Genomic DNA, 27,802 nt, shown 5'->3' with positions numbered 1-27,802 from the left:
CATGGTAATCTAAATTTTCTGTTACTTGTACCTGAAGCGTCCCAACTGATACAAACACGAACCAGAGACTGACTAACAGGAAAGGAGCTGCTGACCTCCTGCAGAACCCCTGAGAAGTGAGCACTGGGACCTTCCTAGAGCTGCAAAGGCTGTGAGTGAGATGCATACTCAATGCCGTGGGGAAGGCGAAAGGCTTTTTTTTTTTTTTTTAGATTTATTTATTTGAAGGACAGAGTTACAGAGAGAGAGAGAGAGGGAGAGAGAGAGACAGAAAGAGAGAGATCTTCCATTTGCTGGTTCACTCTTCAAATGGCCACAAGAGCCAGGACTGGGCCAGGCCAATGCCAGGAGCCTGGAATGCCATCTGGATCTCCCACATGGGTGGCAGGGCCCATGTACTTGGGCCATATTTCGCCGCTTTCCCAGGCACATTAGCAGGGAGCTGGAATGGAAGTGGATGTTGATGTCGCAGACAGCAGCAGCTCAGCATGCTGTGCCACACCGCCGGCCCTGCACGTCTTAACGTAAGCGGATTGGACTACAGGTCCTCTCTACTGCCTCACACAAGCAACGCTGGACCAGGGCACCAGCCACACTCTCCGCTCCACTCCGACTTTCTAGCGGGAAAACAAAGGTTTACCTCCCAAGAAAATGAAAGACTTTAGACGCCGGGTCAGCAAGCTCAGCAGGGGCGAGGTGTGAGGAACAGGGCTGGAAATGGTGTAAGTGGGGTCTAACCTTAGCCAGGGCTCTAGCATGCCTAGTGTCAGGCAAGAGCCTTCCCTTGAGAAACAACCTGGCCCCACAGAAGTGCTTTCCAGATGGCGCCCTTGGGACTCCTCCAACAAAAGGCTGCTGGTGACAGGAGGACCTCTGGTTGATGGCCCCGCCTGTGAACTTCCGTTCTGTCTGTCAGAGACTCTGTTCTAAATAGGAGCGGTTATGAGGTCACCCAACATTCCGGGGGGACCTCCAACAGGAGACTGGCCAAGGAAACGTGAAATACACGAATACAGAGAAAGTTAAGGAAATGAAGATAATAAAGGAAAGAGGAAAGACTGAAAAAACCTACTTCAAAAGATACTAGAAGGGGTAGATGTTGTGGTGCAGCACATTAAGCTTGGGTCATGAGTGCCAGTTTGAGTCCCAACAACTCCACTGCCAATCCGGCTCCCTGCTAATACACCTGGGAAGCCAGAAATAAGGGCTCAAGTGTTTGGATCTCTGCCACCTGTGTGGGAGACCAGCACAGAGTTCCTGGCTGCTGGCTTCAGCCTAGCCTAGCCCTGGTTATTGCAGGCATTTGGGGAGTGAACCAGCAGATGGAAGATCTGTCTCTGTCTCTTCTTCCTTCTCTGTCACTCTGCCTTTCAGATAAAATAAATAAATCTTTTTTTTTTTTTTTTTTAAACAGAACAAAGGAACAAAGGGCTGCACTGAGGCATAGCAGGTGAAGTGGCAGCCTGCATTGCTGGCATCCCACGTGGGCACCGGTTTGGGTCCTGGCTGCTCTACGTCTGATCCAGCTCTCTGCTATGCCTGGAAAAGCAGTAGAAGATGGTCCAAGTCCTTGGACTCCCACACCTGTGTGGTAGACCTGGAAGCAGCTCTGGTTACTGGCTTTGGATCAGCCCAGCTCCAGTCATTGCAGCCATTTGGGGAGTGAACCAGTGGATGGAAGACCTCTCTCTCTCTCTCTCTTCCTTTCAAATAAATAACTAAATAACTAAATAAATCTTTTTTTAAGAAAAAAAAAAGATACTAGAAGGGTTTAACCTACAAAAAAATAATACTACCTTGTAAGAAATAAGAAACAATCAAATATGAACCAGGTACTTAAAAAATTACAAGCATCATAAATGGATTATTTCATATACAATTTTGAAAGTGAAGTACAGAAAAATCAGAAGCAGAACAAGGAGTCTGAGAGGCAACAGGAAAAGAGTTAAGAGAATAAAAATAGGAGCTCGGAGTAGATGTCTGGTGCAACAGTTAGCACACCACTCGGGACATCCATATCCCATATCACAATGCCTGGGCTTGAGTCCTGGCTTGGATCCTCATTCCAGCTTTCTGCTAATGTGCATCCTGGGAGATGGCAGGTGATGGCTCAAGTACTTTGCTCCCTGCAACCCACAGGGAGACCTGGATTGAGTACCCTGATGTTGGCTTTGGCCTGCCTCAGCCACAGCTGGTGCAGACATTTGAGGAGTAAACCAGCAGAGAGAGCATCTGTTTTTGTCTGACTCTCTACCTTTCAAATAAAATGAACACAAATAAATACAAATTTAAAAAATGAGAACAGGGGCCAGTGCTGTGACAGGTAAAGCTGCCACCTGTGATGACGGCATCCCATATGGGTGCCAGTTTGACTCCTGGCTGTTCCACTTCCGATCCAGCTGGCTGCTAATGTGCCTGGGAAAGCAGTAGAGTGTGGCCCAAGTGTTTGGGGCCCTGCAACCATGTGGGAGACCTGGAAGAAGGTCCTGGTTTTGATCTGGCCCAGCCCTGGCCCTTGCAGCCGTTTGTGGAGTGAACCAGCGGATGGAAGATCTCTGTCTCTGTCTCTGTCTCTGTCTCTCTCTCTCTCTCTCTCTCTGTGTATGTGTGTGTATCACTCTATCTCTGTGTAACTCTTTCAAATAAATACAGCAAATCTTGAAAAACAAGATGAGAGCAAAAGATCTAACATTTAAGTGATCGGAGATAAAAAAAAAAAAAAAAGAAGAGAGAAAAAGACAACAGTGGTCAGAAAATGATCAAAGACACACACAGGAAAATATCCAAGAGGACAGGTCTTTGCAGATTGAATAGATCAACTGAGGACCCATACAGAGAATGAATAAAGAGCCAGGCATATGAAGAGTGATTCTTTGGCTCACATACAGAAATCTACCAACAAAAGATGCTAGAGAGGATGTGGGGAAAAAGGGACACTAACCCACTGTTGGTGGGAATGCAAACTGGTAAAGCCACTATGAAAGTCAGTCTGGAGATTCCTCAGAAACCTGAATATAACCCTACCATACAACCCAGCCATCCCACTCCTTGGAATTTACCCAAAGGAAATTAAATTAGCAAACAAAAAAGTGGTCTGCACCTTAATGTTTATTGCAGCTCAATTCACAATAGCTAAGACCTGGAATCAACCTAAATGCCCATCAACAGTAGACTGGATAAAGAAATTATGGGACATGTACTCTATAGAATACTACACAGCAGTAACAAACAATGAAATCCAGTCATTTGCAACAAAATGGAGGAATCTGGAAAACATCACGCTGAGTGAAATAAGCCAGTCCCAAAGGGACAAATATATGTTTTCCCTGATCAGTGACAACTAACTGAGCACCAAAAAGGAAACCTGTTGAAGTGAAATGGACACTATGAGAAACAGTGACTTGATCAGCCCTTGTCCTGACTGTGATGAACAACTTAATACTTTATCCCTTTTAGTATTTTTTTTGTTCTACTTAATACTATTGATTGAACTCTTTAATTAACACACCATTATTCTTAGGTATTTAAATTTTTTTTTTTTTTTTTGACAGGCAGAGTGGACAGTGAGAGAGACAGACAGAGAGAAAGGTCTTCCTTTTTGCCGTTGGTTCACTCTCCAATGGCCGCCGTGGCCGGTGTACTACGGCCGGCGCATTGTGCTGATCCAAAACTAGGAGCCAGGTGCTTCTCCTGGTCTCCCATGAGGGTGCAGGGCCCAAGGATTCGGGCCATCCTCCACTGCACTCCCGGGCCACAGCAGAGAGCTGGCCTGGAAGAAGGGCAACCGGGACAGAATCCGGTGCCCTGACCAGGACTAGAACCTGGTGTGCCGGTGCCGCAAGGCAGAGGATTAGCCTAGTGAGCCGCAGCGCCAGCCCTTAGGTATTTAAATTTAACTGAAAAGTGATCCCTGTTAAATATAAGAGTGGGAATAAGAGAGGGAGGAGAGGTATAATATGGGACATGCTCAATCTGACTTGCCCCAAATGGTAGTTAGAAACAAATGGTAGAGTTAGAAACGGGATTCCAATTCAATCCCATCAAGGTGGCATGTACCAATGCCATCTCACTAGTCAAAGTGATCAGTTTCAGTTCACAATTGATCATAATGATAGGTCTAAGAGTCAAAGGGATCATATAAACAAGACTAATGTCTGCTAATACTAACTGATAGAATTAAAAAGGAGAGAACGATCCAACATGGGAAGTGGGATACATAGCAGACTCATAGAATGGCAGATGTCCTAAACAGCACTCTGGCCTCAGAATCAGCCCTTAAGGCATTCGTATCTGGCTGAAGAGCCCATGAGAGTATTTTAGGCGTGGAAAGCCAAGACACTCTGGCAAAACAAAACAAAACAAAACAAAATAAACTTAAATGAAAGATCTCTGCGAGTGAGATCCCAGTGGAAAGAACAGGCCATCAAAGAAGGAGGTACCTTTCTCTGAAGGGAGGAGAGAACTTCCACTTTGACTATGACCTTGTCTAAATAAGATTGGAGTCGGCGAACTCAAAAGGCTTCCATAGCCTTGGCAACTCATGACAAGAGCCTAGGGTGAGTACTGATGCCATAAACAAGAGTGTCAATTTGTTAAGTCAACAACAGGAGTCACTGTGAACTTACTCCCCATGTAGGATCTCTGTCCTTAATGTGTTGTACAATGTGAATTAATGCTATAACTAGTACTCAAACAGTATTTTACACTTTGTGTTTCTGTGTGGGTGCAAATTGTTGAAATCTTTACTTAATATATACTAAATTGATGTTCTGTATATAAAGATAATTGAAAATGAATCTTGATATGAATGGAATGGGAGAGGGAGTGGGAGATCGGAGGGTTGCGGGTGGGAGGGAAGTTATGGTGGGGGGGAAGCCACTGTAATCCATAAGCTATACTTTGGAAATTTATATTTGTTAAATAAAAGTTAAAAAAGAAAAGAGTAATTCTTGCAAACTTTCAGAGCCCTAAGCTTCAGAGACAAAAACTGGTCAGGTACAAAGAAACGGGAATCAGAATGAGATTGAACTTCCCTGTAAAAACTTCAGATACTAGAGGTCAATGGAAAAAAAGTGTTAAAATTCTGTAGGGAAATCTTGAGTTATAAGCAGAGAGGCTACCAGGAACCTAAACAGTGGCTTCCCATGCACCTTTTCACAGGAAGCTAGTGCAGGAGACACTCCATCAAAACCAAGATGCGAACTGAGGAAGTGCGGTAGCAGGCTCTAGGAAACAGGGCTTGAACCCGGACAGCACGAAGAGAGGATCTGGGGTGGCAGGAATAATGCTTCTAAGTCTACTTTTCATTCTTACGGTCTGCTTAAGTTTCGAACCATGGGCCTGTATAAGTTTGATTAAAAATTCATTAAGGAAAAAAACGGTTGAAACATTCAGGAGTGGGGCCAGTGTTGTGGCACAGCAGGTGAAGCTGCCACTTGTGATGCCCTCCCACGTGGGAGTGCCAGTTCTTGTTCCAGCTGCTCCACTTCTGAGCCAGCTCCCTGCTAATGCACCTGGGAAGGCAGCAAAATAAGGCCCAAGTACACGGGCCCCTGCCACTCCACTGGAGACCTGGATGGAGCTCTGGGCTTCTGGTGCTGGGCTGGCTACCCCCAGCTATTGTGGCCATTTCGAGAGTGAAACAGTGGATGGAAGATCTCTCTCTCTCTCTCTCTCTCTGTCTTTCCCTATCTCTATGATTCTGTCTTTCAAATAAATAAATCCTGAGAAAAAAGAAAAGAAACACTCAAGAGTTAAGTCCCAGCTGCCAGAGAAAAGATGGCAGGAGGTGAGTGGAGAAGATTCCTGGGGAGTAGGGCTGGGCATGGAGGTGGGTGTGCTGCAGCCTAGCACTGACTCTAGGCACCAAGGACAACAGGAAGAGGGGCCAGTATGCACGTTTGCGTGTACATATGTGTGTGTGCACCCGCACAGAGAGAGCTCCAGGCTTTCCAGGCAGGCTTCCCTGAGGTTGTGCACAGCCTCCGGGAGATGATGGCCTGCTGGATGCTTCCAGCCCTGACTGCTGAGCTCCAGGCAGGGTGGCACTGGTGGACCAGAGTTCATGGGAGCCAGCCTGTGTTTCAGGAAAAAAACAAGGCCTGGGCGAGGAGAGAAGGCTGACGGAGTTGCTCCTGTCTGTTTAGCTGCCATCCACATGTCTTCCCCCACCTCCCAGTGCTAATCACCCATCCCCTCTCTATTTGCCAGTCTGATCTGAAGACAAAGTATCTGCTGACAGACAGGTCCCTGTCTAGTTCAACTCCAGGAAAGCTCCAGAGAGCCCCGCCCCAGCATGAGGAGGAGGCACATCTGTTCAAGTGCTCTGGGGGGAGAGCGGAAGGCCTTGACCTTACCTGAGTCCCCACTATGTGCCCGTCACTTCATGGGCATTTTCTCACCCCAGCTGCCGACGGCCCTGGGATCGGGACATGATGAGTGACCTTTCCCAGATGAGGAAAACGGCAGCCAAGCCAATAAGAACTGAGACAGCTCTGTGCCTGTCTGCACAACCTGAAGGCCACCCAGACTGAGCAATGGACACAGAGGCAGTGCAGGGAGAGGAAGAGCTGCAGGCGGCATGAGCGCGGTTCAGAGGAGGGAGGGGCCCAGGCTGCTCTCGCTCCACACGCATCCTGCCTCTTCTCAGGAGACCGGAGCTCTGGCCTCTCTCTGTACTGCGCTTGGCAGTCTAGGGCTCGTCGGGTTTTGCCTTCTTAGCCATTTGACTGGAAGTGAGTGTCGAGGAGGCAGAGGGGAGTGTGCCCAGGCCTCTTTGGTACACGGTGTACCCTTCCCCTGTCCTTCCAGGGGCCACAGCCCAGTTGGTCAGAGTGCTCCTCACCCTCTGCAACAGGGTCCTGATGGGCGTGGCTGGCTTAGCTACTCACAGCCCTTAGGCTCCTGGGGGTAAGAAATGTGCTTGCTTTGAGTTGGGGACAAAGACAAGGAGCACACAGGTGCATTGTTCAAGGGCGCTCAGGCTGGGGACAGAGGCCTGGAGGGGGTATACAGGGGGCAGGGGCACCAGGGCCCTCACTTGTTCCCATGGTTTTCCTAGGGACTAGTGCCACGAATGACTAACAGCTGCCCTGCGCTGAGTGCTGGTTAAGGGCTCGGTGCTGTCACTGAGCTGTCACGGGCTCCATTTCACAGATGAGCAAACTGAGGCTACGCAGGCAAAGGACTGTGACCACGCTTGCCTGGTTACTAAGCATGGCGTGGAGAGACCCAGCTCAAATCCTGCTCCAACCCTGTGGCAAACTTTAACTTTCCTAATTCTAGATCCAAGCTCCATTTTTTTTTTTTTTTTAGCAATCTCTGAGGAGAATGAGGTGCAATTCAAGAATAGAACTGAAGGATTTTCAAGGTTATGAAAAAGATATGTAAAGAAATAAATTCATACATGTTAACATTTCTTATAATGGAAATTCAGAACTGGGAAAGGATTATGATAACTCTATTCATGTGTGACGGATATATTATTGCCAATTATTATTATTTTTAATTTCATGTATTTTACTTTATTTATTTGAAAGGTAGAGAGACAAAGAGATCCCATCCACTGGTTCACTCCCCAAGTGCCTATAATAGCAGGCACTGGCAAGGAACTAGGAATTCAATCCCGGTCTCCCACATGGTGGCAGGGGCCCAAGTATTTGAGTCAACACCTGCTTCTTCCTAGGGTATGCATTAGCAGGAAGCCAGCATTGGGAGCGGAGCTGGGACTTGAACCCAGGTACTCCCATATGGGGTGCAGATGTTCCCAACTGGCATCGTAACTTCTGTGTCAAACACTTACCTCTTTTGGAACGAATTATAGATCATCTTTTAAAAGACTTATTTATTTATTTATTTGAAAGGCAGAGTAAGAGAGAGAGAAAGAGACAGTGCTTTCATGCGCTTGTTCACTCTCCAAATGCCTCAACAGCTAGGGACAGGCCAGGTTCAAGCCAGGAGCTTGAACACTCCATCTGGGTTTTCCACGGGGGTGGCAGGGACCAGTACTTGTGCTGTCATCATGTGCTACCTCTCGACGCATCAGCAGGAAGCTGGATTGGAAATGCAGAGTAGCTGGGGCTTGAACTGGCACTCTGATATGAGACAAGGGCTCCCAAGTGGCAGCTTAACTCTCTGTGCCACACCTGCCTGCAATTTTAGATCATTCGTGTAGACGAAATAGCTGTTAAATATGGAGGGTTTTCAAACAGCTCGTGAAAAAAGTGTGTATTATGAAAAAAACTGCATAGATTTCAGAAAAAAATTATACAAACATAAACTTATCTCAATTCAGTTTTTCCATGAATGTTTTGAAGTACTCTTTCATATCATTAAAATGAGAAAATAATTTTTTTCCTAAGTTTTGTGTGATTGTGACATTAACCTGTGCTCACACTGTTTCAGTCTCTGCGGGGATCTCATCCAAAGGTAGGGTTCTCCCCATTAACTCTGGAAGTGAACTTGCCCCCTAGGTCTCTGGAGCCCACCCCAACAGGAAATCGCCCTGGAAGATGATTCTGTCATCGACATGTGTCGCGTGCCCCTGCATCCCCCTCCCCCAGTGCCTTTCCAAAGAACCCTTTCCTGACCAACCTCACTTCTCCTTTCTTCTGCTTCCCTAAGGGAACTAAACACCTGGCACTTATTTCTCGACAGACACACATTCCCCTGAAAATTACACCAAAGGGGAGCATAAGAAAGGCGATCCTAACTAACGCCCCACACGGCTTGGTGCATTTTTTAACTGCTATTGAGCCAGGTACCGCTGCCTGGGTGGGAAGTGCCTGTATCCACTAGAAAGCAGTGCAGACACGTACGATCAGAGATTCCCTGGGGGATCCCAGGAAACCCCGCGGCGGCGGCGGGTCACGGGACACGTGGATCTGGGTGCATGCCGGTGATGAGGGAAGGGCTGTTACCTGCAGGTGGAGGCAAGTCTACTCTTCTACCAGGTACCAGAGAAGGTTGTGCTGGAATGAAAACGTGGACGGCTACAACGGGGTTTAGAAAGCTGATGTGCCTAGAATGGAAGCTCCTCCCAGAAGCCTGGAGTAAAACTGTGCCCTCAGCTTCAGAACACGGGGAGTTAGGCTCACCTAACACCCAGGGTTACGGCGAGAAGTCCGTCTGCACTATCTTGCCAGGTGAGGGATGGGAATGATGATGGAAAGGCCCGGGTGGCAGTTCTGTCTGACCGTGCCCTCCTGAAGGCCTGACGCTGAGCTCAGCTCAAGCCGCACAGGACTCTGGCTGTCAGGCTGAGTCAGGCTTGCGCCAAAGCGCAAGGCACATGAGGGTGGGAACCAGGCAGAGCAGGAACCACTGCCCACAAATACTTGATTCTAAAAATCAACTCCCCTCTTCTTTAATAACCATGTTCTCTTCAAGTGTCCTTGCTACCCGGACAATTACCCTGGGAGGCTCACGGTGGATGCATGAAACAATCACCAGATAATACTACTCTCTGCAGTTCTCCCAGACTATCGCTAATGCTTTTCTTTGATGACATTACTGGTATTCGAGTCTTCTCATTTTCTAAACTGTAAATTCTTCAACAGCAAGGTCTCATTTCATTCTTCTCTGCACCCCTGCCTGAGAATCCCTAACACGGTAACTTGCTTACGGAGCAAGCACTCTGTAGATATTTTTTGAATGAATGGTTGGTTCCCTGTCCCATTACCTGGAAATTGGCTCACTGCTGGTAAAAGTACACACGCGTGACATGCATGGGGACAGGCATTTGGTGCAGTGGCCAAGATGTCACTTGCAACATGCACATCTTATATCACAGATCCTGGGTTCAAGTCCTAACTCTGCTCCCAATGCCAGCACCCTGCTAATGCGCACCCTGGGAGGCAGCAGGTGATGGCTCAAGTAGTTGGGTCCCTGCCACCCATGTGGGAGACCTACACTGAGTTCCTGGTTCCTGGCTCCGACTTGGCCCAGTTGAGAGATCTCTCTCTCTCTCTCTCTTTCTCTGTCACTGTCTCTCTTTCAAATTAAATAAATTTAAAAACCCCACACAAACAAGGATTTTAAATTTCTCTTCATGCAAATGGGTTTTCATTCTGTTTTTTCCTTTTGGTCCGGGACAACCACACAAAACCCCAAACAGGTGGCTCTGAAGAACAGCTTCAGGTAAGAACAAAAATAGCCTCTGCCCAGCCAATCTGCCCTTCACCCTGATGGTGGAAAAAAACTCACAAAATATTGTGGCAAAGGGGCTGGCACGGTCCCGTGAGCTCCTAAGGCGTGCTGACAACCCATCTACCCAGGTCTCCCCTCTCTGTTCAATCTCCAAGGACACAAAACCCAGGCAACCAGGAAGTTGTCTGGTGGGTGATGTGTCACCCTTCCAGGAACTTCTTTCCAGCTCACTCTTGCTCTGTTGAAACACACGCTCGTCTAATACGAGGCCTGCTATGACAGTGCCGCGGCTGATGGTAATGATGATGACAGCCATGGTGGTGGTGACAGCAGTGAAACTGGCTGTCAAGTCAGGAAAACGCTAAGTGGCAGGCGCTGGGCCGGGCCCCTTACGCACACGGTCTCATTGAAACTTTCCAACCACCAGGACTATTATGACTTCCACGTAACACACGATCGGCCCGCACACCACAGACGGAACGAGGGAAAGCCACCGGGTGGCGGACGCGTGGCTTCGCCCGCTGAGGTAGAACTCACCTGGGAAGGACAGAGTTAGGTGGCCTCGATTTCGCAGGGGACGCGACTTTCGGTTCTGGCCCGGAGCTCCCCGAGGATCCTGGTAGAGAATCCTGGGCCGGCCCGGATGGGCTGGGGAGTATTTCCCGTGTGGAGGTCAGGAGATGCTCTTTATCTTTCACTTCTTTTTCCCGGGACTTGGCTTTGTGTTCCGCCAGGAGGAGGTCAAATTGCTTTCTCCGGCCCGGGACTGCCCTCCGATGGCTTAGCGAGTGCGTCTAAGGAGAAGAGAGATGAAAAGCACAGCCTCTTTGATCAGCACATAAACCTGCTTCCCCAGGCCCTCCATTTCAGAAATAGCAATTCATGGGAATTTTAGAGGTGCTTCGAAAGTCAACTTCAAGGCAGCAGCTCCTGTTCTGTGGCTGGGAAGAGGCAGAGACCGCACGAACGCAACCATGCCCTACACTCCTGGTGTTAAGAAGCCAGAGCTGCCTCCAGAGAATGGCATAAGATGACGAGCTTCAGCAAGAACCCATGGAGACTTCTCCGATGAAAGGCAGCCGCGAGGGAATGCCAGAGTTAATCCAGGTGCAGGTGGGAGGCTGCGCTCGGCCCAGACCAACAGAGCCACCAGGGAGACCGGGCCACGGCCTCCATCCCAAGAAGCACTCGCAGCTCAGTATGAAATAGGGGGCTCTGGGCTGCCCAATGGCGGCCGCCCCGGGTGGCTGGATCAGGGGCGCGGCAGACCATCCTCCCCTCCGGGGCTGCCTTTCAGGGCGCTGCCGCCGCCGCCGCTCCTGCATACATTACAGCGTAGCAGGCTTCAGAACCGCCTGTGAGTGCCTATAAATACAATTTACTGTCTGGCCTCACAAGTAACAGGGGAAGCCTAGTTTTTTTTTTTTTTTTCCTTCTTAAAAAGCCAGCCAGCTCAAGGCAGGCACTCTGCTACCATGGATGAGAAGAAAGCATTTCCCTTACAAAGAACAGCTGGAGGTCATGTCGAGGTTCCACACCCTGCAGTGTGCAGAGAGTGGCATGCAAACATTTCGACAAAGGCCCCAGCGAGAGCAGGAAGTATTTTTTATGGAAAGAGAAATACCTTGCAGGTGAGGGATCTTGTGCAAGGTTTCTTTGTCTCGGGATCCAATACTCCACAGTGTTTATTTGGGTCAAATTCTCTCTCTGGTTTAAGAAACAAACAAAAAATATAAGAAAAAAGGAGACTAAATAGGTTTTGGCATTAAGACTACATTTTTAAAAAAAAAAAATGCACATTTGCACCAACAAGTGAGACATTGTCAGGCAATCTGGTTTGTCGCTGTTGTTGTTTTTGCTTTACAACCGGCTGCTAAAATGCTCTGTGAACCGCTTTGGTGGTGGGGGTGGGGGGAATTGGTGCTCCTCTTGAACTCAAGTCCAGCATGGGGCACAGGGGAACAGGGCAGGAGTGGGCCCCCGAGGGAAGAAGTCGTGCTGCTCTTCAGGCTGTATTTACTTGTATGGGTCCCAGGTCCTTGGCACTGTGGGCACAGCTGGCTGCCGAGCCGGGAGAGCCCGCGGAGAGGAGAGAGCTGCTGGGAGGGTGCACATGCCCCTGCCTCCAGCCTGCCTTCCTGCTAGTTTGAGCCATTTAAGTGGGAGATTATCCTCTGACATGTCAGTGTGACCTGACTCTCTCACGCTTCACAAAGCCCTCAGCACAGGCTCTCCACACAGCCTCGCTGACCGGAAAAAATCATTTACCTGATTCAGGAACATTCAAGCAGTGCCACGGGAGGGGCAGGGCAGATGTCTGGGTATGTGCCTTTGTGGAGCTGAACTTGCAGGTGCAGGTGCGGGGGTGGGGGTGGAGGTGGGGGTGGGGGCTGCTAACTCTCACAGCTGGCCGTGCCCCCAGCCCTGGGCCTGATGCTCCACAGGGGAGTCAGGACAGGCAGGCCCCTGGGGAGGAAGGATGGCCTCTGGGGAGGCCTGGCTTCCCCCAGATCCTGCCTTGGTTGGGGAGGCCCTTACTTCTAAGGAATCTTTTTTTTCTTTTCTTTTTTTTTTTTTTAACACTCATGTGCATATCTTTCCCGCCCCTGTGATGACAGGATGAGAAAAATGCTCTCCCTATGAGAACAATGAGGGCCTGAGACCTTTAGGCTGCACAGTTGCAGCTCTTAGATGCCCTTGGTGTCTCTAGAAAGCACCCAGCAAGGCGGGCCTGGGGTGGTGGGGGTGCAGAAACTTGGAGCAGTGTCCTGAAGGGCTCTGAATGGTTACAAACGAACAAGAGGATACTTGGCTGGCAAAGTGTCTGGAACAGGGGGGTAGACGCTCAGCAGAACTGACGCGTGTGTTCTGTTTTCAAAGGAATGTTTAGGAAGGAGGTTAAAGTGGTGGTGATGCTGGTGTGTGCGCAGGAAAACCAGTCTCATATCCCAGACCGATTCCCCGGTGGGCTGTGAAAATACCCCCTCCCTTTTTCGCTTTTGGCTGCTTCTTTTTTTTCTTTCTAGCTTTGCTTTTTTTTTTTTTTTTTTTTTTTTTTTTTTTTTTTTTTTTTGACAGGCAGAGTGGACAGTGAGAGAGAGAGACAGAGAGAGAAAGGTCTTCCTTTGCCGTTGGTTCACCCTCCAATGGCCGCCGCTGCAGCCGGCGCACCGTGCTGATCCTGGCAGGAGCCAGGAGCCAGGTGCTTTTCCTGGTCTCCCATGGGGTGCAGGGCCCAAGCACCTGGGCCATCCTCCACTGCACTCCCTGGCCATAGCAGAGAGCTGGCCTGGAAGAGGGGCAACCGGGACAGAATCCGGCGCCCTGACCGGGACTAGAACCCGGTGTGCCGGCACCGCAAGGTGGAGGATTAGCCTATTGAGCCACGGCGCCGGCTTCTAGCTTTGCTTTTAAGTAAAGAACACTGCTAGGCCTGGAGAGGTTTACTTCCCATAAGCCCTCTCTGACCAGCAAGAAGTAAGTGCATGGGTGCCAGGCCCCAGGCTGCCTGGTGTAGAGTTCTTTCGCCAATCAGACCCAGGGCCCATTTCACACTAGCACCTCAGGGTGGCCTGCAGATGAGCAGCCTGTTGGCTGGAGGCAGGAGCCAACTGTCAAATGTGAAAGCCAAGTAGGAGAGCAAGCAACAGACCTCCAGTGCAACAAGACAACCTATACAACTCAGAAACTATAACCTGCAAAAAAACAAACAAAAAAAAACCCACACAAACAGTTTCACTGTGGGATGCAGGCTGGAAGCCAAGGTCACACTTCTGCTACCACAAGCACCTCGTGCTCTGGACACTGTGCCCAGGCCTGCTGGTTTCCCCAGGGACGTTGTCCTCTCTCCATCCTCAACTCCTGTCTGGGCCCCGTTCCATCCAGGAAGACAGTCAGGGATTGGGGGCTCCAGCCCACAAAGTAAGGCCCCCCAACACTCATAGAGAGCCCTGGACTCTCCCTTTCTCCCGTGACAGTGGGTGAGCAGTACATGGTGGGACTGGCAGGGTATAATAACTGTTTCATTGGAATGCTTTGGGCCTGAGGTACTTTTAGGACACACATTTTTAAAAAGAATTACAGATGTGAGATTTAAAAAAACTACAAATGGATACATGTGAAGAAGAAAATAAAAATTACACACAATACCCTGGGCACTTGAACATTACGCTCACAACCTGAAGGTGGTTTTTCTCACATAAGGTGGCTTTCACTGTGAGATAGCGCCCCGCGTGTGTGAAGAGATCAGGAGTTCGCAGCCTTTCCTGTGCTTTGAGAAAGCAGCACTGCCAGAGTTCCACAGCAGTTCAAGAGCAAACACCATCCTCACAAGGTTGCCAACAGACCAGCTGTCACCTCCAGGAATGGCCACAGGCCCACTCAGACAGTCAAGGGGCAAGCCCAGGGCCTTCCTCCCAGCCTATCAGCATGCGGGCCCGCCCACGTCTTCACCGGGAATTCCAACCTGGTTTTGCAGGAGAGTCAGTTGCAGTTCCAACTGTCAACTGCCTGGAAACCTACAGAGTCAAAGGCCCCAGGCAGTGTCTTCCCAGGCAGCAGGATCGCTGATGGGGCTGCGCCTGCAGGCCCTGAGCTGCTGTGGGATGTTCCTAGGGGCCATCCCCGTCAATCATGGCAGTTGAGCAAGTCAACACAGTATGGCTACACAGGACCACCTGCTGACAACACCCCAGGAATCCACACAATGGCAGGGCTCCCTGCCTCCTGGTCACCATGGTAACCCTCACAAGAGGCCCCACGAATGGGAGCCTGAGTTCTCCCTTGGGGTTTACTTGGGTGGATGGCCTGTTTGCAGGGAGACCCCGTGTCCCTCTTAACATGAAACAGAGCTGCTGAATTGTAAGAACACGTCACCCTCGGGTTGCAGATGGGACTCACTTTCAGTCCACTCACGGGCCAGGCTCTGAGGACACTGACACGTACCTGAAAGTCTCCTGTAGGGCTTGCTGCTGTTTTTGGTGCCATTTTGGTGTTTCTTGTCTATGGTGGCTGATAGAATTCCTTTGCCATTTAAGATCTTCTCTGGCGAAGGTGGCACTGACTTGGACATCAAGATGGGCTTAATTAAAGGTGGGGTGGAGATGGCAGCAGAGGAGGAGGAGGAGGAGGCGGAGGTGACCGCAGTAGTGGTTGTAGAGTTCATTTTGACATTGGCACCGTCTGCCTTCACTAGGTTAGGAATTTTCTCTAAACTGACTACAGGAACCGGAACGCTGAAAAATAAATGAACACACACAATCGCCTTCTTTGATACATCTGGTCCGCTGAGGAGTTATACCCGCTTATCGTTATCTGAACACTTCCTTATCACTTATTTATACTCTTCCTATAAGGGAGCAGCAGGATTCCAGTTTTGATGGGAGAGAGATTTGTGCCTTGGAAGGGACCGACAGGGGGTGCGAAGCTGGCGCAGCACCAGGGATAGCATCAGAGCCGACTGATGGCCTCCCTCCCCAAGGCTCCTGCGAGGCCGGCTCTCAAGCAGGCCCTGCGTGCTGGCCGCCTTCAACACGGCACCTTGGGCAGAACAAGGCACCTGCTGGGGAGCTGGGAGGCGCTGCTGCTGACTCATGCCCCTCCCCCTGTGCCCAGTCCCCACCTGGCCTGACAGCTGCTGAGCTCTGCAGCACTGACGGGGTATACCCCGTGGCGGGGGCAGCAGCGGCAGCAGCAGTGGCTTCAGGCCAGCGCCTGCAGAAGGCTTGTGGATCAGGCTCACTTCTGGGGGCCGGGCTCACACCGAGTGAGCCGCCATGTAACATGATCCCCTATTCCATTTTAGGCAGCTCGAGATGTAAATAGGCAGTTCTCAGGGCTGGCAGGTGAGAGGATGAATTTTAAGGAGGCAGAGCACAGAGGTGTGCATTCACGCTTTAGAACCTGTCACCTTAGTCCCACTTCCCTGCTAGGCCGTCGTGTGGCCGACGCGCACTTGATTTCTGCGGCTCTGCAAGCCTGGAGGGCCCTGAGCATGGGCCTGTGTGTGACTGTCTCCTGCTGAAATGTGGAAGTGAATAAACTTTGCTTCACTCCCTGTACCAGAGTCCCATTCCTCCTGGTGTGAGGCTAGACTGCTAACCTTTTAGCTCCCCAATCGTCTCGGAGCTGAGAGGAACCAACTTAGCTCTCAGAGCACCGAATGATGGAGGCAGGGGGTAGGAGTGCGGGGATTAGCTGGGGAGGGCTCTCATCACCCACTGGGCAGGCTAAGACTCATTCACGCATTGCTTCTCTGATCAACTTGTTCATGAAATGATTTCAGTCCTCTCCCCGACAGCCCCTGTCCCTCTTCTGACTTTGATCACAGATGTTAGCTACAGATCTTTGCAGGGAGAAGGGCACGTGGTGTGGAGCAGAGTGTGTGGGGATGCCATGAGCTTCTTGCCCTGGGGGTTGGGGGTGTGCAATGTCCCATCGGAGGGGAAGCTGGAATGGTTTGAGTAATACATCTTGGCTACATTTGGCATGTGTCCCCCCAAAAGTTCGAGTCTTAGAAACTTGGTCCTACATTTCATATGTCGATGGGATCTGAAAGTGGGGCCCTTGGGAACTAGCTGGGATTACATGAGGGCCTGAGGGAGGGGACTAGCAGGTTTCTAAGATGAGAAACAGTGTCCGAGCTAGTTTGCAGCTCACTTTACCTCACAATGGGATGCCCTCTGATGCATCAGGATGCACCAAGAAGGCCTAACCAGGGGCCAGCACCACGTTCTTAGGCCTCCCACACTCCAGGACCATAAACCACATAAACCTGTCTTTATCAGTCACCCAGTCTCAAGTATTCAGTTATAGCATCAGAAAATGGACCAAGACCCAGTGTCACTGGCCATTTTGTCCCTGCTCAGAGCATCTCAGTCACTGAGACAGAGCTGAAAACTTCTGCTTTCTATCTGATGGCAGCTCTCACGGACGGCTGAAGCCCCTGATGAGTGAGTACATTAAGCAGCTGTGCAGATATCACCCGGCAAAAATCATTGCTGCATTCCCGATTTTTTTCAAAATGAAAAAACAAACCAACCCTGCAGTGCTGGGATAAGGAATTCTTCTAGGTGCATGCCTTCATTCAGTTAAAAGAAAAACACAAGTTACAGTAACCAGGATCTCAAAGAGGTACTTATACACTCATGTTCATAGCAGCAATATCTGCAACAGCCAGAAGGTGGGAGCCACCCAAGTGTCCATCAACAGATGAATGGATGAACAAAACTCGGTATTATTCAGCCTTAAGAAGGAGGAAGCATATGTGTTTTGCACATCTGTTAAGATGCTGTTTGGGACGTCCACATCCCATACTGGAGCGCCTGATTCAGACCCTGGCTCCTCCACTTCCCACCCAGTTTCCTGCTAATGCGTACCCTGGGAGGCAGTGGCTCAGATGCCTGAGTTTCTCCCACACAGGAAACCTGAATTGAGTGCTGGACTCCTGGCTTCAGCCTCTCCCAGCCCTGGTTGCTGTGGGCATTTGGGGAAGTGAACCAATGGACTGGAAGATCTCTCTCTCTCTCTTTCAAACAAAATGAAAATAAATTCATAAAGAGGAGGGAAATCTGACACACGGAAGAACTTTGAGGACACTATGCTAAGCAAATCAAGTAATTTACAAAAAGAAAAATACTGTGTAATCCTATATGAGGTACCTAGAGTAATCAAATTCATAAAGAAGGAAGAACAATGGTTACCAGGGACTGAAGGGAGGGAGAAAGGTGCCATTGTTTACCGGGTATAGAGTTTCCATTTTGTAAGACAGAAAGAATTCTGCAGATTGCAATACAACTATATGCATGTACTTAACACTACTGAATGGTACATTAGAAACAGTTAAGTGGTAAATTTTAGATTATGTGAATTTTACCACAATGGAACAGTTTTAGAAGGATACACACTAAAAACCCTCACAAAAGACAAAACTCACACAACCTAAATGATACCTCTATAAAACTAACTTCAAAAGTATGTACTACAGGAACCTGCTCCCAAACGTCTTGATATAATTCCTCATTCTTGTGTTGATCTGTTGACTTCTTTACTTCTTAAGGAAAACAAAGTCAAACTCCCGGTGCGGATGTGAACACATGGACTGCACGGCCTTCTCTGACAGACTCTTCGTGAAGCCAAGTTAGTTTAGGAAAGGAAATCAGGACTTTCAAGTTCCAGGTCCAGCTCCTGTTGCATGAGCCGGTAAGAGTAAACAAAGGCCTACAGTGGGGCCGGCGATGTGGCTTAGTAGGTAAAGTCGCCGCCTACAGTGCTGGCATCCCATATGCGTGCCGGACGCTCCACTTCCGATCCAGCTCTCTGCTATGGCCTGGGAAAGCAGTAGAGGATGGCCCAAGTCCTTAGGCCCCTGCACTCGCATGGGAGACCCAGAGGAAGCTCCTGGTTCTTGGCTTTGGATTGGCACAGCTCCAGCTGTTGTGGCCAATTGGGGAGTGAACCAGTGGGTAGAGGACCCCTCTCTCTCTCTCTTTGCCACTCCTTTTCCCTCTGAGTAACTCTGACGTTCAAGTAAATAAATAAATCTTAAAAAAAAAAAACAACAACAAGAAACAAACAAAAAAAGGCCTCCAGTTACCATGGATGTATGCACGTCTATGGATGTAAGCCCTGGATGTATGCCTACGTCGAGTTCTCGTGACCTCAGCAAACATACGATGCCCGGAACGACTGTACAAAGGGAAATAAATTTAAAGTTGAGCACAACACGCCTCAAGTGCTCACAGTAGGGTTTCCTCTAGCGTCAACCTCCAGTTCCAAATGCAGTCTTTAAGGCAGCCCGGTGAGCACAGGTGCGCTAGGTGCAGACACGTGGGCCAGCATGAGCCGACTCATTCTCCTTGGTGATGCTTCTTCCCAACTGTGTGTAACTGAGTTTGAGACAGGCCATTTGGATTTTTTTCTGCTACAGAATGAGTACAGCCTATTCATACGCTGTAATGGCAACACTGCCGGGACTCCAGCTGGACTTCAATCCCAGTGCCCACACGGAGGACACAGAATTGGAGCCATCAGAAACAGGAAAGAAAGGCAAATGTGCAGTCATCCGGGACTGAAGAATGGGCGGTGTTGGGGAAAACAATCTGATCAACAAGGTTTGGAAGCATTCCCAAGGCCAGGCAAATCAGTAAAGCGCTAAACCAGAGAGCAAATGTCCCTGGTGCCAGGTGAGTGGCCACCTCTGGGCAGTAAGAAGAGCAGGGGGGTTGAGTGCCTGTAGGTAAACATTCAAGGGTGTTCATTAGTTAAGGGAGAAGGTGTATTGACAGAGGGAAGGAGAATTGGGAGCTCCCCAGAGACTTCGCTCTCCTGGTGCACGTTCTCTCTCCCAAAAGCTTTGGGCTCGGGGTGGCGCTGGAGGTTAGAACACCAGCAGGGATGCCTGAGGCCCTCACTGGAGTGCCTGGGTTCCGTGGCTGGTTCTGGCTCCTGGCTCCAGCTTCCTGTGAATGCAGACCCCGGGAAAGCAGCAGTGATGGCTCAGGTAACTGGATTCCTACCACCCACCGGGAGACATGGAATATGTTCTCAGCTCCTGGCTTTGACCCAACCAAGCCCCAGTCATCATGAGCTGAGAAAGGGAAGAGAAGACATGGAAGTGGGCAGCTCAGCCACAGTGGGCAGGGTCAGACACACCCCTAGAGGAAATGGGTAGGGGGAGAGGTAGGGAGAGACAGGAAATCACTCCTACTGACCTTGTCATCCTCGCCCCCCAATATAAATGCAAGCCATTGGTCCATCTGAGCATTCAGGCTCCTTTCTTCACTACTACTGGCGAGAGCCCCGAGATCCTAAACTGATGAACAAAGCAGGTGATGATTGCAAGATGGCGCCACACAATTTGGAAAAACCAGTCCTGGATATCCAAGCTTTTTTTTTTTTTAAGCCAAGAGATCCAGTGGATGTTAAGTACTTATTAAGAGCCCCAGCCCCCACCTCACTGACCCACAGCAAGGGAGGTATTGTGGCTATCCCCGAGTCATCACTTGGGACTTGTCTTCTGCTTCCTCCTGTTGTCCCCTTTCTCATTTCCCTCACTGCCTCTACCACCACCTTCCCCAGCCAGTAACGTGTCCCTGTTTTGGTCAGGTAAGGGTCCCTTCCAGATGGCAGTGGACACTGAAGGACAAACTTAATTATTTTCCATTTGGAAAGAAGCCAAGGATTCTGACTCCCACATTCCTAGCACGGGCCTCTCCCATCTTTGCTGTGTCTCATCACAGTCACCCCAACACCCCCACATGCAGTGAGGAGCCGGTGGGGGGGCTGGTTAGCTGGCAGTGCCCAGATGACTGGCTAAGCCATTTCATTCTGTTTGCTTAGGTGCCTGGCAGTCAACCCTGGGATAGCAACAGCCCCTTAAAGTCCCTTCCCCAGTTTTTTTTTTTTTTTTTCCAAATGTTTATTTTTCATCTACTTGCAAGGCAGGGTGACAAGGAAAGAAAGAGAGAGAAAGAGAGAGAGAGTTTCCCTTCACTGTTTCACTCCTCAAATACACTCAACAGCCAGGGCTGGGTCACGTGGAAGCCGGGAGCCAGGAACTCCATCTGAGTCTCCCACATGGGTGACAGTGACCCAAGTACTTGAGCCATCATCTGCTGCTTCCCAGGGTGCCCTATCAGCAGGGAGCTGGATGGGAAGTGGAGCAGCCAGGGCTGGAACCAGAACTCACACAGGTGATGCTGGCGTCTGAAGAGAAGGCTTAACCCCCTTGTGCCACAGTGCCTGCCGATTCTGTCTGAAGGGATGCACTCACACACTATTAGTGGAACGCATCAGCTCGCTCACTGTTGTCCTTTTTTGACAAGATGAGTCTCCACGCTTCCTGGCAGCTTTCACAGTGCCTGCGAGGCAGCAACGCCCAGTGCTGCAGCTCGTTCCCCTGCGTGTCCGATGCACCAGGAGGGAGTCCTCCTCTCCCCTTCCTCTCTGGCTGCCCGTGGGGAAGGGTGGCCATCTCCTGTTCCTTTTGTGCTGCTTTGGCTGCCCGTGTCTTCCTTCTCTGGGCTTGGCCTCTCTGAATTTATCTTTCTAGATGAAGGCAGGTCCTCTGACTTTAAGAAAAATGGCTCTCTTGGCACCAAGCAGCTTCTCCCTGCCTGCCGGCGTGTGCAGAAGTGCAGAGGTGGAGAATCATGGGGATGGCTGCAAGAGGCAGCGCCGGGCCGCAGGGCCAGCTGTGCTTTGCTGGGGACCGCGATTTCCCCTTTTATCATCAACAGAGATGCCTCAAGTCAGGGAATGATGCAGGAAGTCTTTAAGTCTGCAGAAATCACCACCAGCCTTTCTCCACTCACCAGGGCCGGGGAAAGATGGATTTGACAGGCAGGAGCCTCAAGACATATGGTATTTATGCTGTGGGTTATGTGTCTGATGGGAGTTCTCAGCTGTCTGTTCTTCCACTTGCAAGTCCTTCGACCAAGGCCCATGTGCCTGGCAGAAGCTGGAGAATCCGACTCACTGGCAGGCCCCTGGAAGGGCCACCTTGCTCAGCCTCTTGCCGTTCAGGCACAGCAAGCACTCACTCCTCCCAAACAGAGAGGACGGCGTCCACCCTTTCAAAAACACCCTTGGAGAAGGAATTCTACTTGGCTCTCTTGGATGCATTTTGGGGGCTGCTCTCAGGAAGTTATAATCTAGATTATCCCAGGTGAAGAACTCTTCGGGACCATCGCTGGGAGTTGGGCAATGCCTAAGAATCAGAGTAAATGACAGTCACAAAGTCCTCCCATGGGAGGACACATCTAGGGAGTCCCATATAAATCCTGACACAGGACTAAGTGACTTTTTTTTCCATCTGGAAAAACATGGAGAAAACCTTTCAAAACATCAATTTGTAAACACTGTAATGAAAATAGGGTATTGGCCCATAGAAGAGGGTAATAAACTCTGCCAGGTTAATCTAATATTATGTCGTGGCTGAGTATGAGACCTGCTGGTCAGAGAGGAAGCATGGTGTGTAAAGTCTCCTGGCCTTGCATGGTTTTGAATGCTTTTGCATAAAGCATACCTTGGGTTGGGTGTTAACATGCCCACACCTCCATCGGATTTAATTCCTGGCTTCATCTCTTGATTCCAGCTTCCTGCTAATGTGGGCCTTGGCGGGCAATGGTGATGGCTCAAGTAGTTGCATTCCTGCCACCTACGTGGGATACCTGGATTATGTTCCTGGATCCTGGTTTTGACCCATCCCAGTCCTGGATATTACAAGCATATGGGAAGTGAGCTGGATATCAGGGCTGTCTATCAAATAAAAAAATAAGTGCGCGCACACACACACACACATCCTTTCACTAAACTGGAGAAATGAGATCAGAACACATAGTTACCGGGAGTGAGTGGCTCTTGCAGCAGAGGCAAAAAAAAAGCTTGCCCAGCAGGGTCTCATTCCAGCGGAGCTGGGCAGGGGCCTACTGCCAGCCAAGGTCATAGCATCCTCATCAGTGATGGCACAGAAGTGATTGCCCACCGAGAGAACGGTGTGGGATTTTCCCCTGAGCCAGCTGGGGATGGGAATGAACAAGCTGATTGGGATGAACTGTAAAAATGGCCAGAAGCCGATAAATAAAACCAGACAGGAGAAGTAGAGCTGAACTGAGAGTCTGTGCCTTGTTATAGTTAGGGAAATCCATGGAAGGGCAAGGTGTTGCACCATAGTGTGTGATAAGGGTTAGGAGTATAATCTTTGAATGAATCCAGATCTGAGTGCTGCCTTTTCTATTGCTGGACGCATTAAGGCAGGGGCATCTGGCTTCCAGGTGTCAGGACCTCGCGAGTCCAGGAACACTTCTGGGAGAGACAGAAGAGGGCATTGGCTAGACAGGCGCAGTGAGCACTTGCCCAGGGTTCTTCTTTCCCTTCTTGGCAGGCAGCCTCAGGACACACGAAGCCCACACAAGCACCTGCAGCTGCCCTGCCTACCTTACCAGGCCCTCACAGCTCTTTGCATGGTTTCTGTAGCAGTAAAATGAAGCTACTAGAGAAGCCTGAATGAGAGAATAGGTAGGGGTGCGCAGCATGGTGCCAGGCTCGGAGCAGACTCCAACCAACTGCAGCAAGACAACAGGGCAGAGAAGCGTGTACCTGCTCGTCTGCTGCCCCTGAAGCTTCTGCAGTGTACATTTGGGGTGCAGGTCATGGTCACCATCAGAAAGTTTCTGTTTTCCTAGTCCCTTCTGGTCCCATAACGCAGACAAGATGGATGAGGTGGGAGGGGTGGGAGCAGGCGGCCTCTCACACTTATCCAGATGGAGGGCCACTTCTGCAGAACGCGGTGACGGCTGCGGTCCTCTGAGCCCCAGCGGCTCCTTCCCAGGACCCTCTGCCTTTCTGTACAATCCCCCCTCTTTCCTATCCCTAGCTTGCTGGGTACAGCAGAGGCCTGGATTGGTGGCTGTAGCTCCCATCTGCACAGCACATTCTGAAAGGAGAGTGAGCGGGGACTTCAGCCTCCACTCGTACATTCGTCTCTGAAGCCTGCAGTCTGTCAGGCCAAGGTGGCCTCTGCTGGCTCCAAGATGTCTTCCAGAGGAATAATGACATGCACCCCTCCAGCTGCTCCAGCTGTCCTGAGGCAGGGGGCCCCAGCATGGCCTCCCCACTAGTCTGTTAGCCCCTCCTGCGCATCTGTTACTCAGGGCTTCCCAGGGCACGGAGCTCAGAAGGTGTCTCCATGCTCCCTCCCCCGGGGAACAGGGGGCACTAAATGTCCTGATGTTCCCGGAGAGTCCTAGTGCTCCAGAACCGTGAGAAAATCAGCAAGAGGGAAGATGGGTCCTGAGGCAGTAGGGAATGAGGCGGCGCCCAGGCCACCTGCAGGATCAGCTGTGCTTGCAGCGGTACAGCCTGGAGCAAGGACTCCAGGAGGGTTTTAAGGACAACCCTAGCGGAAACCAAGTGCATCTGCTCAGAGTGTCTCCCTGTGCAACTGAGAACCGGAAGCCATGCAATTAAAGTGAATGGCCGCTGACATCTGCATCGGTGCAGACACAGCGCCACAGCCTTTGAGGGCAGGATCTGAGGAGGACAAGTGGATTCTGGAGGACGCTGGGGCACAGTGGGACAGAGTCTCAGGCATTTGGGTCCCCAGTGCTGGACCAAGAGCCTGGGCTCTGGAGCAGCAAGCCGGAGCGCTCCCCTCTGCAGCCACCAGAGGTCATTGGCTCCCGCCATCGGAGCTGCTGCCTGTCCAGTGTGCAGGCCTGCTCTTCGCCTTCCTGAGCGCATACTCCCTGTCTCCCTCCAAGCAGCTAACACAGGGAAAGGGGCAGGAACTCCTTAAGGAACATCCTCCTTCCCCTGCCCTGAGAGGTCGGGAGCTGGTGCCTTGAGCAGGGACCCTGGGATCCTGGTCTCAACCTTCTGCCTCAAGAAACTCATTCTGAGCACTTGGGGAGAGGAGGGAATGGCGAAGGGTCCCTGGGTACCCACCAGTGTCCCCGCCTGTGGCCTGGAGGACTGCCCCGGGAGCACCTTTCCTCTCCCAGGAGGCACTCACTCTGCTTTTTCCTACTCAGTACTGCAACCCAGGAGCTCGCACTTAAACCACCTCCAACCCAAAAACAAAGCACGTTTTAAAAACATCTTCCAGAGTGCAGCGTTCATGTTGGACCAACAGCAATCTCCAGAAATTCTTTGTTCCAAATTACTTTAAGTTTTGTATTTTAAAAATCTGTTACAGTCACTGTCCAGTTAGAGACCTTGGCTCCTCCCTGACATGCAGTCGCTCACAGTCTACCTCTCAGGCGCTGTTAAAGGAGCCCCTTCCCGCATGACCGCCTGAGGCCCCAGCACTGCTCGCCTGAACGTGATGAGAATTCTCACCACCGATCTTCCTGACCCGGCCTCTGAGTGACTGAATCCAGCTGCACTCGGCCACCTGCCAAATCGGACCATCAAAGGCTTTGGGAGCGCCCCCTGCTCAGAGCACCAGCTTCAGAAACCACCCCACCTCTCCCCGCCCAGCATCTCCTCCTACAGGGCTGAGGAACCATTTTACTGCCCAGGGCCATTTGGATATTTGTAGCCTCATTCGCGGGCCACACGAAATCATCAACTTAAACATTAGCCTGCTGTAGATTTATTGAATTTCAAGTTCAGCCTGTGGTTGCCTTGGCAGGGCCAGAGCAAATGGTTTCGCAGGCCTTCTCTTGGCTGTGAGGTGGGGAGCTACCAGGTGTCCTTGCTGGACACCTGGCTCTTACAACGCCTGGCTCTGTTTTCGCATGGGCTGGGCTCTCCTTATGGTATGTCCTTCTCCCTTCTCCAGGCACACTCCCCCGTTTGTCTAAACCCCAAGGAAATGTCCTCTCCTCTCGGTGTTAGTGCTTCCTTCCTAGGTGATTCTGCTACACCGACCTTGAATCATGTCCACCGGCCAGGTTTGATTTCTAATTTATGTGTCCTGACTGGATAGACAGTTATCTGAGGATTAGAACTCTGTCCTAGTATACATGTCACTCTGGAGTTATCCCAGCACCACATATATTGTCTGGCATTGAGGAAGGGCTCACAAATGCTCACGGATGTTCTCAGCCAACGTTAAATCACCTAACACAATCAAAACTGAACTGGGGGGGGGGGGCAGTGCGGTGGCACAGTAGGTTAATCCTCCATGTTCAGCACTGGCATCCCATATGTGCGCCAGTTCGAGACTCAGCTACTCCACTTCCTATACAGCTCTCTGCTATGGCCTGGGAGAGCAGTAGAGGATGGCCCAGGTCCTTAGGCCCCTGCACCAGTGTGGGAGACCCGGAAGAAGCTCATGGCTCCTGATCAGTGCAGTTCTGGCCGTTGTGGCCATTTGGAGAGTGAGTCAATGGAGGGAAGACCTTTCTGTCTCTTTCTCCCTCTCACTGTCTGTAGTTCCACCTCTCAAAATAAAAATAAAAATAAAATCTTTAAAAAAAAACTGAACTGGCTCCCCACCAATGGTCGGTAAGGACAATGCTTTAGGGGAGGTGTCTCCCTCCCTGGCAGGAGAGACTGAGCGCAGCAAAGGGGGTGCAAGTTCACAGGGGCACACCCGAGCACCACTCGCTCACTTGGGATGCCGTTCAAGCTCCATCCCCGATTTTATGATTTTACAGATGAAGAACCAAGGCGCACAAGGGATGCCCCAGGCCAGGCAGCAGAAGGAAAGGCAGGAATGGGTTTTCACTGCAGGGGACTCTGAAGCCCCGTGCTCTTTATCACGGCACCACAGGACAGACAGGCTGGGCTGGAGGCCCAGTCGGTCGCTGTGCAGCTGTGCACGGGGTCTGGGGCCCACCATGTCATTTTGCCTCTGTTTTCTCATCTTCATCACCCAGGACTAACGGACAGGTTTTGATGGCAGCTTCTAAAACCCATAATGTGCTATCCCGTCTGCCGCACCCCGGTTACCAAGTTGTGTTGCTCATACATCCTCCCTCACTGTCCTGTTTTAATTTCCTCCCCTGGGCTCCACTCCCTCTCTCAGAGCACTTCTGGGACTGAGCAAGGTCAGCCGCGTGCACACCCAAGGAGCTGTCCATTGTCCTTGACTTTACTCATCTGAAAACCCAGTGAGGACGCTGACATCTGGATGCCTCCCTGTCCTGGCAGGGACCCTGGCTGGGCGCCTGCTCTGATCTGTCTACCTCTCAGCCTCTCTTACCCATCTGCCCCTTCCACTCGGTGGCTCCTCACAAATGGAATGTCTACTCTGCAGGCAAAGAACCCCGGCCGCTGATGCCTTCTGAGTGCAGCAGGGGGCCATGCTGCTCTGATGGGGTGGGGAGTGAGGCCTGGAGAAGGGTGGGGCGAGGGGCAAGGAGGCCCAGGGGAGGCGACTGAGAGAATCCTGCAGAGGCATCTGGGGCAGGTGGACAAGTTGGGTCCCTCGGAGAGCCGCCTGCAGCACTGGGGTGGCTAGGACTTCCCAGCCTGAGTGGCACCCCTGAGCCGACTCCCTGTGTCATCTGGGAGCCGTCAATCCTGAGCCACAGTCTCGTCCCCAGTTCGTGCCAGTGCCAGGCAGGAGGAGATAAGCCGCCCAGGCTCTCCGCAGGCGTCTGGCCAGGGCTCTCTGTTGTCATTTCCCTCTCCACAAAGCCCTGAGGAGACATTCAGAATATTTCCACTCCCCAGCCTCTGTCCCGCCCACCCCGCCTCCCCCACCGTGCTGTAGGGCACGCACAGGGAGGCCAGGAGCCTGCTGATTTTTCTTTTGCTTTGGCTCATTTTCTTTCTGGAGCAGCAGGCTCATCTCCTGCATTTTTAATAGCTGAGCATATTTAGCATTCAACACACACGTGTGGGTTGATAAAGCCCAAAGAGAAGGCAACAAGCCTGGAAAGCCTCCTCCCACCTCCTGCCTGCCTCCCGCCCACCTCAGCCGCCATCCCTCGGCCTGTGTGCCCCATCCACCCACCAGGCTGCACCAGGGTAGACGAAGCGCTGGCAGCTGGGAAAGTCAGGCTGGTTGACGCGGTCACCAAGCCAGCGCCTGGTCCCTTGACTGGGTGGGGCCTTATAAAACAAGGCTGAAATGCTCAACAGAGTCAAACAGCCACAATTCCCTCTTGACTTTCGCCCGGGGAACAAGTCATCTTGCTGCATCCCCTGCTGTTACGGCCCACGGGGACATCGATGCCATGGCACAGCACTGGGCATGCTCTGG

At 50.9% G+C, this 27,802-nt stretch overlaps 1 protein-coding gene across 28 annotated transcripts in view; it reads right to left on the bottom strand.

The window, feature by feature from the left end:
- ATXN7L1 (ataxin 7 like 1) overlaps positions 1-27,802 on the bottom strand; it is a 285,586-nt gene that overhangs the window by 24,612 nt on the left and 233,172 nt on the right. For 24 of the 28 annotated variants that reach the window (XR_007920485.3, XR_007920483.3, XR_007920484.3 and 21 more), the window contains 3 exons: positions 15,091-15,380; positions 11,771-11,853; positions 10,684-10,940 (listed from right to left, as the gene is read on the bottom strand). Coding sequence is in view for 23 of the 28 variants with exons in the window: in XM_051848825.3 (XP_051704785.2) it covers positions 10,684-10,940; positions 11,771-11,853; positions 15,091-15,380 (630 nt within the window). In the remaining 5 variants the exon portion in view is untranslated. The remainder of the gene's footprint in view (positions 1-10,683; positions 10,941-11,770; positions 11,854-15,090; positions 15,381-27,802) is intronic. The other 4 variants (XM_089328460.1, XM_089328464.1, XM_089328461.1 and 1 more) reach the window with 1 other exon arrangement.

Source organism: Oryctolagus cuniculus, chromosome 3 (assembly GCF_051225735.1).
Source record: "Oryctolagus cuniculus isolate XC-2025 breed Fujian yellow rabbit chromosome 3, ASM5122573v1, whole genome shotgun sequence".
Taxonomy (NCBI): Eukaryota; Metazoa; Chordata; class Mammalia; order Lagomorpha; family Leporidae; genus Oryctolagus; species Oryctolagus cuniculus.
This window is presented reverse-complemented; position numbering and strand designations above follow the sequence as displayed.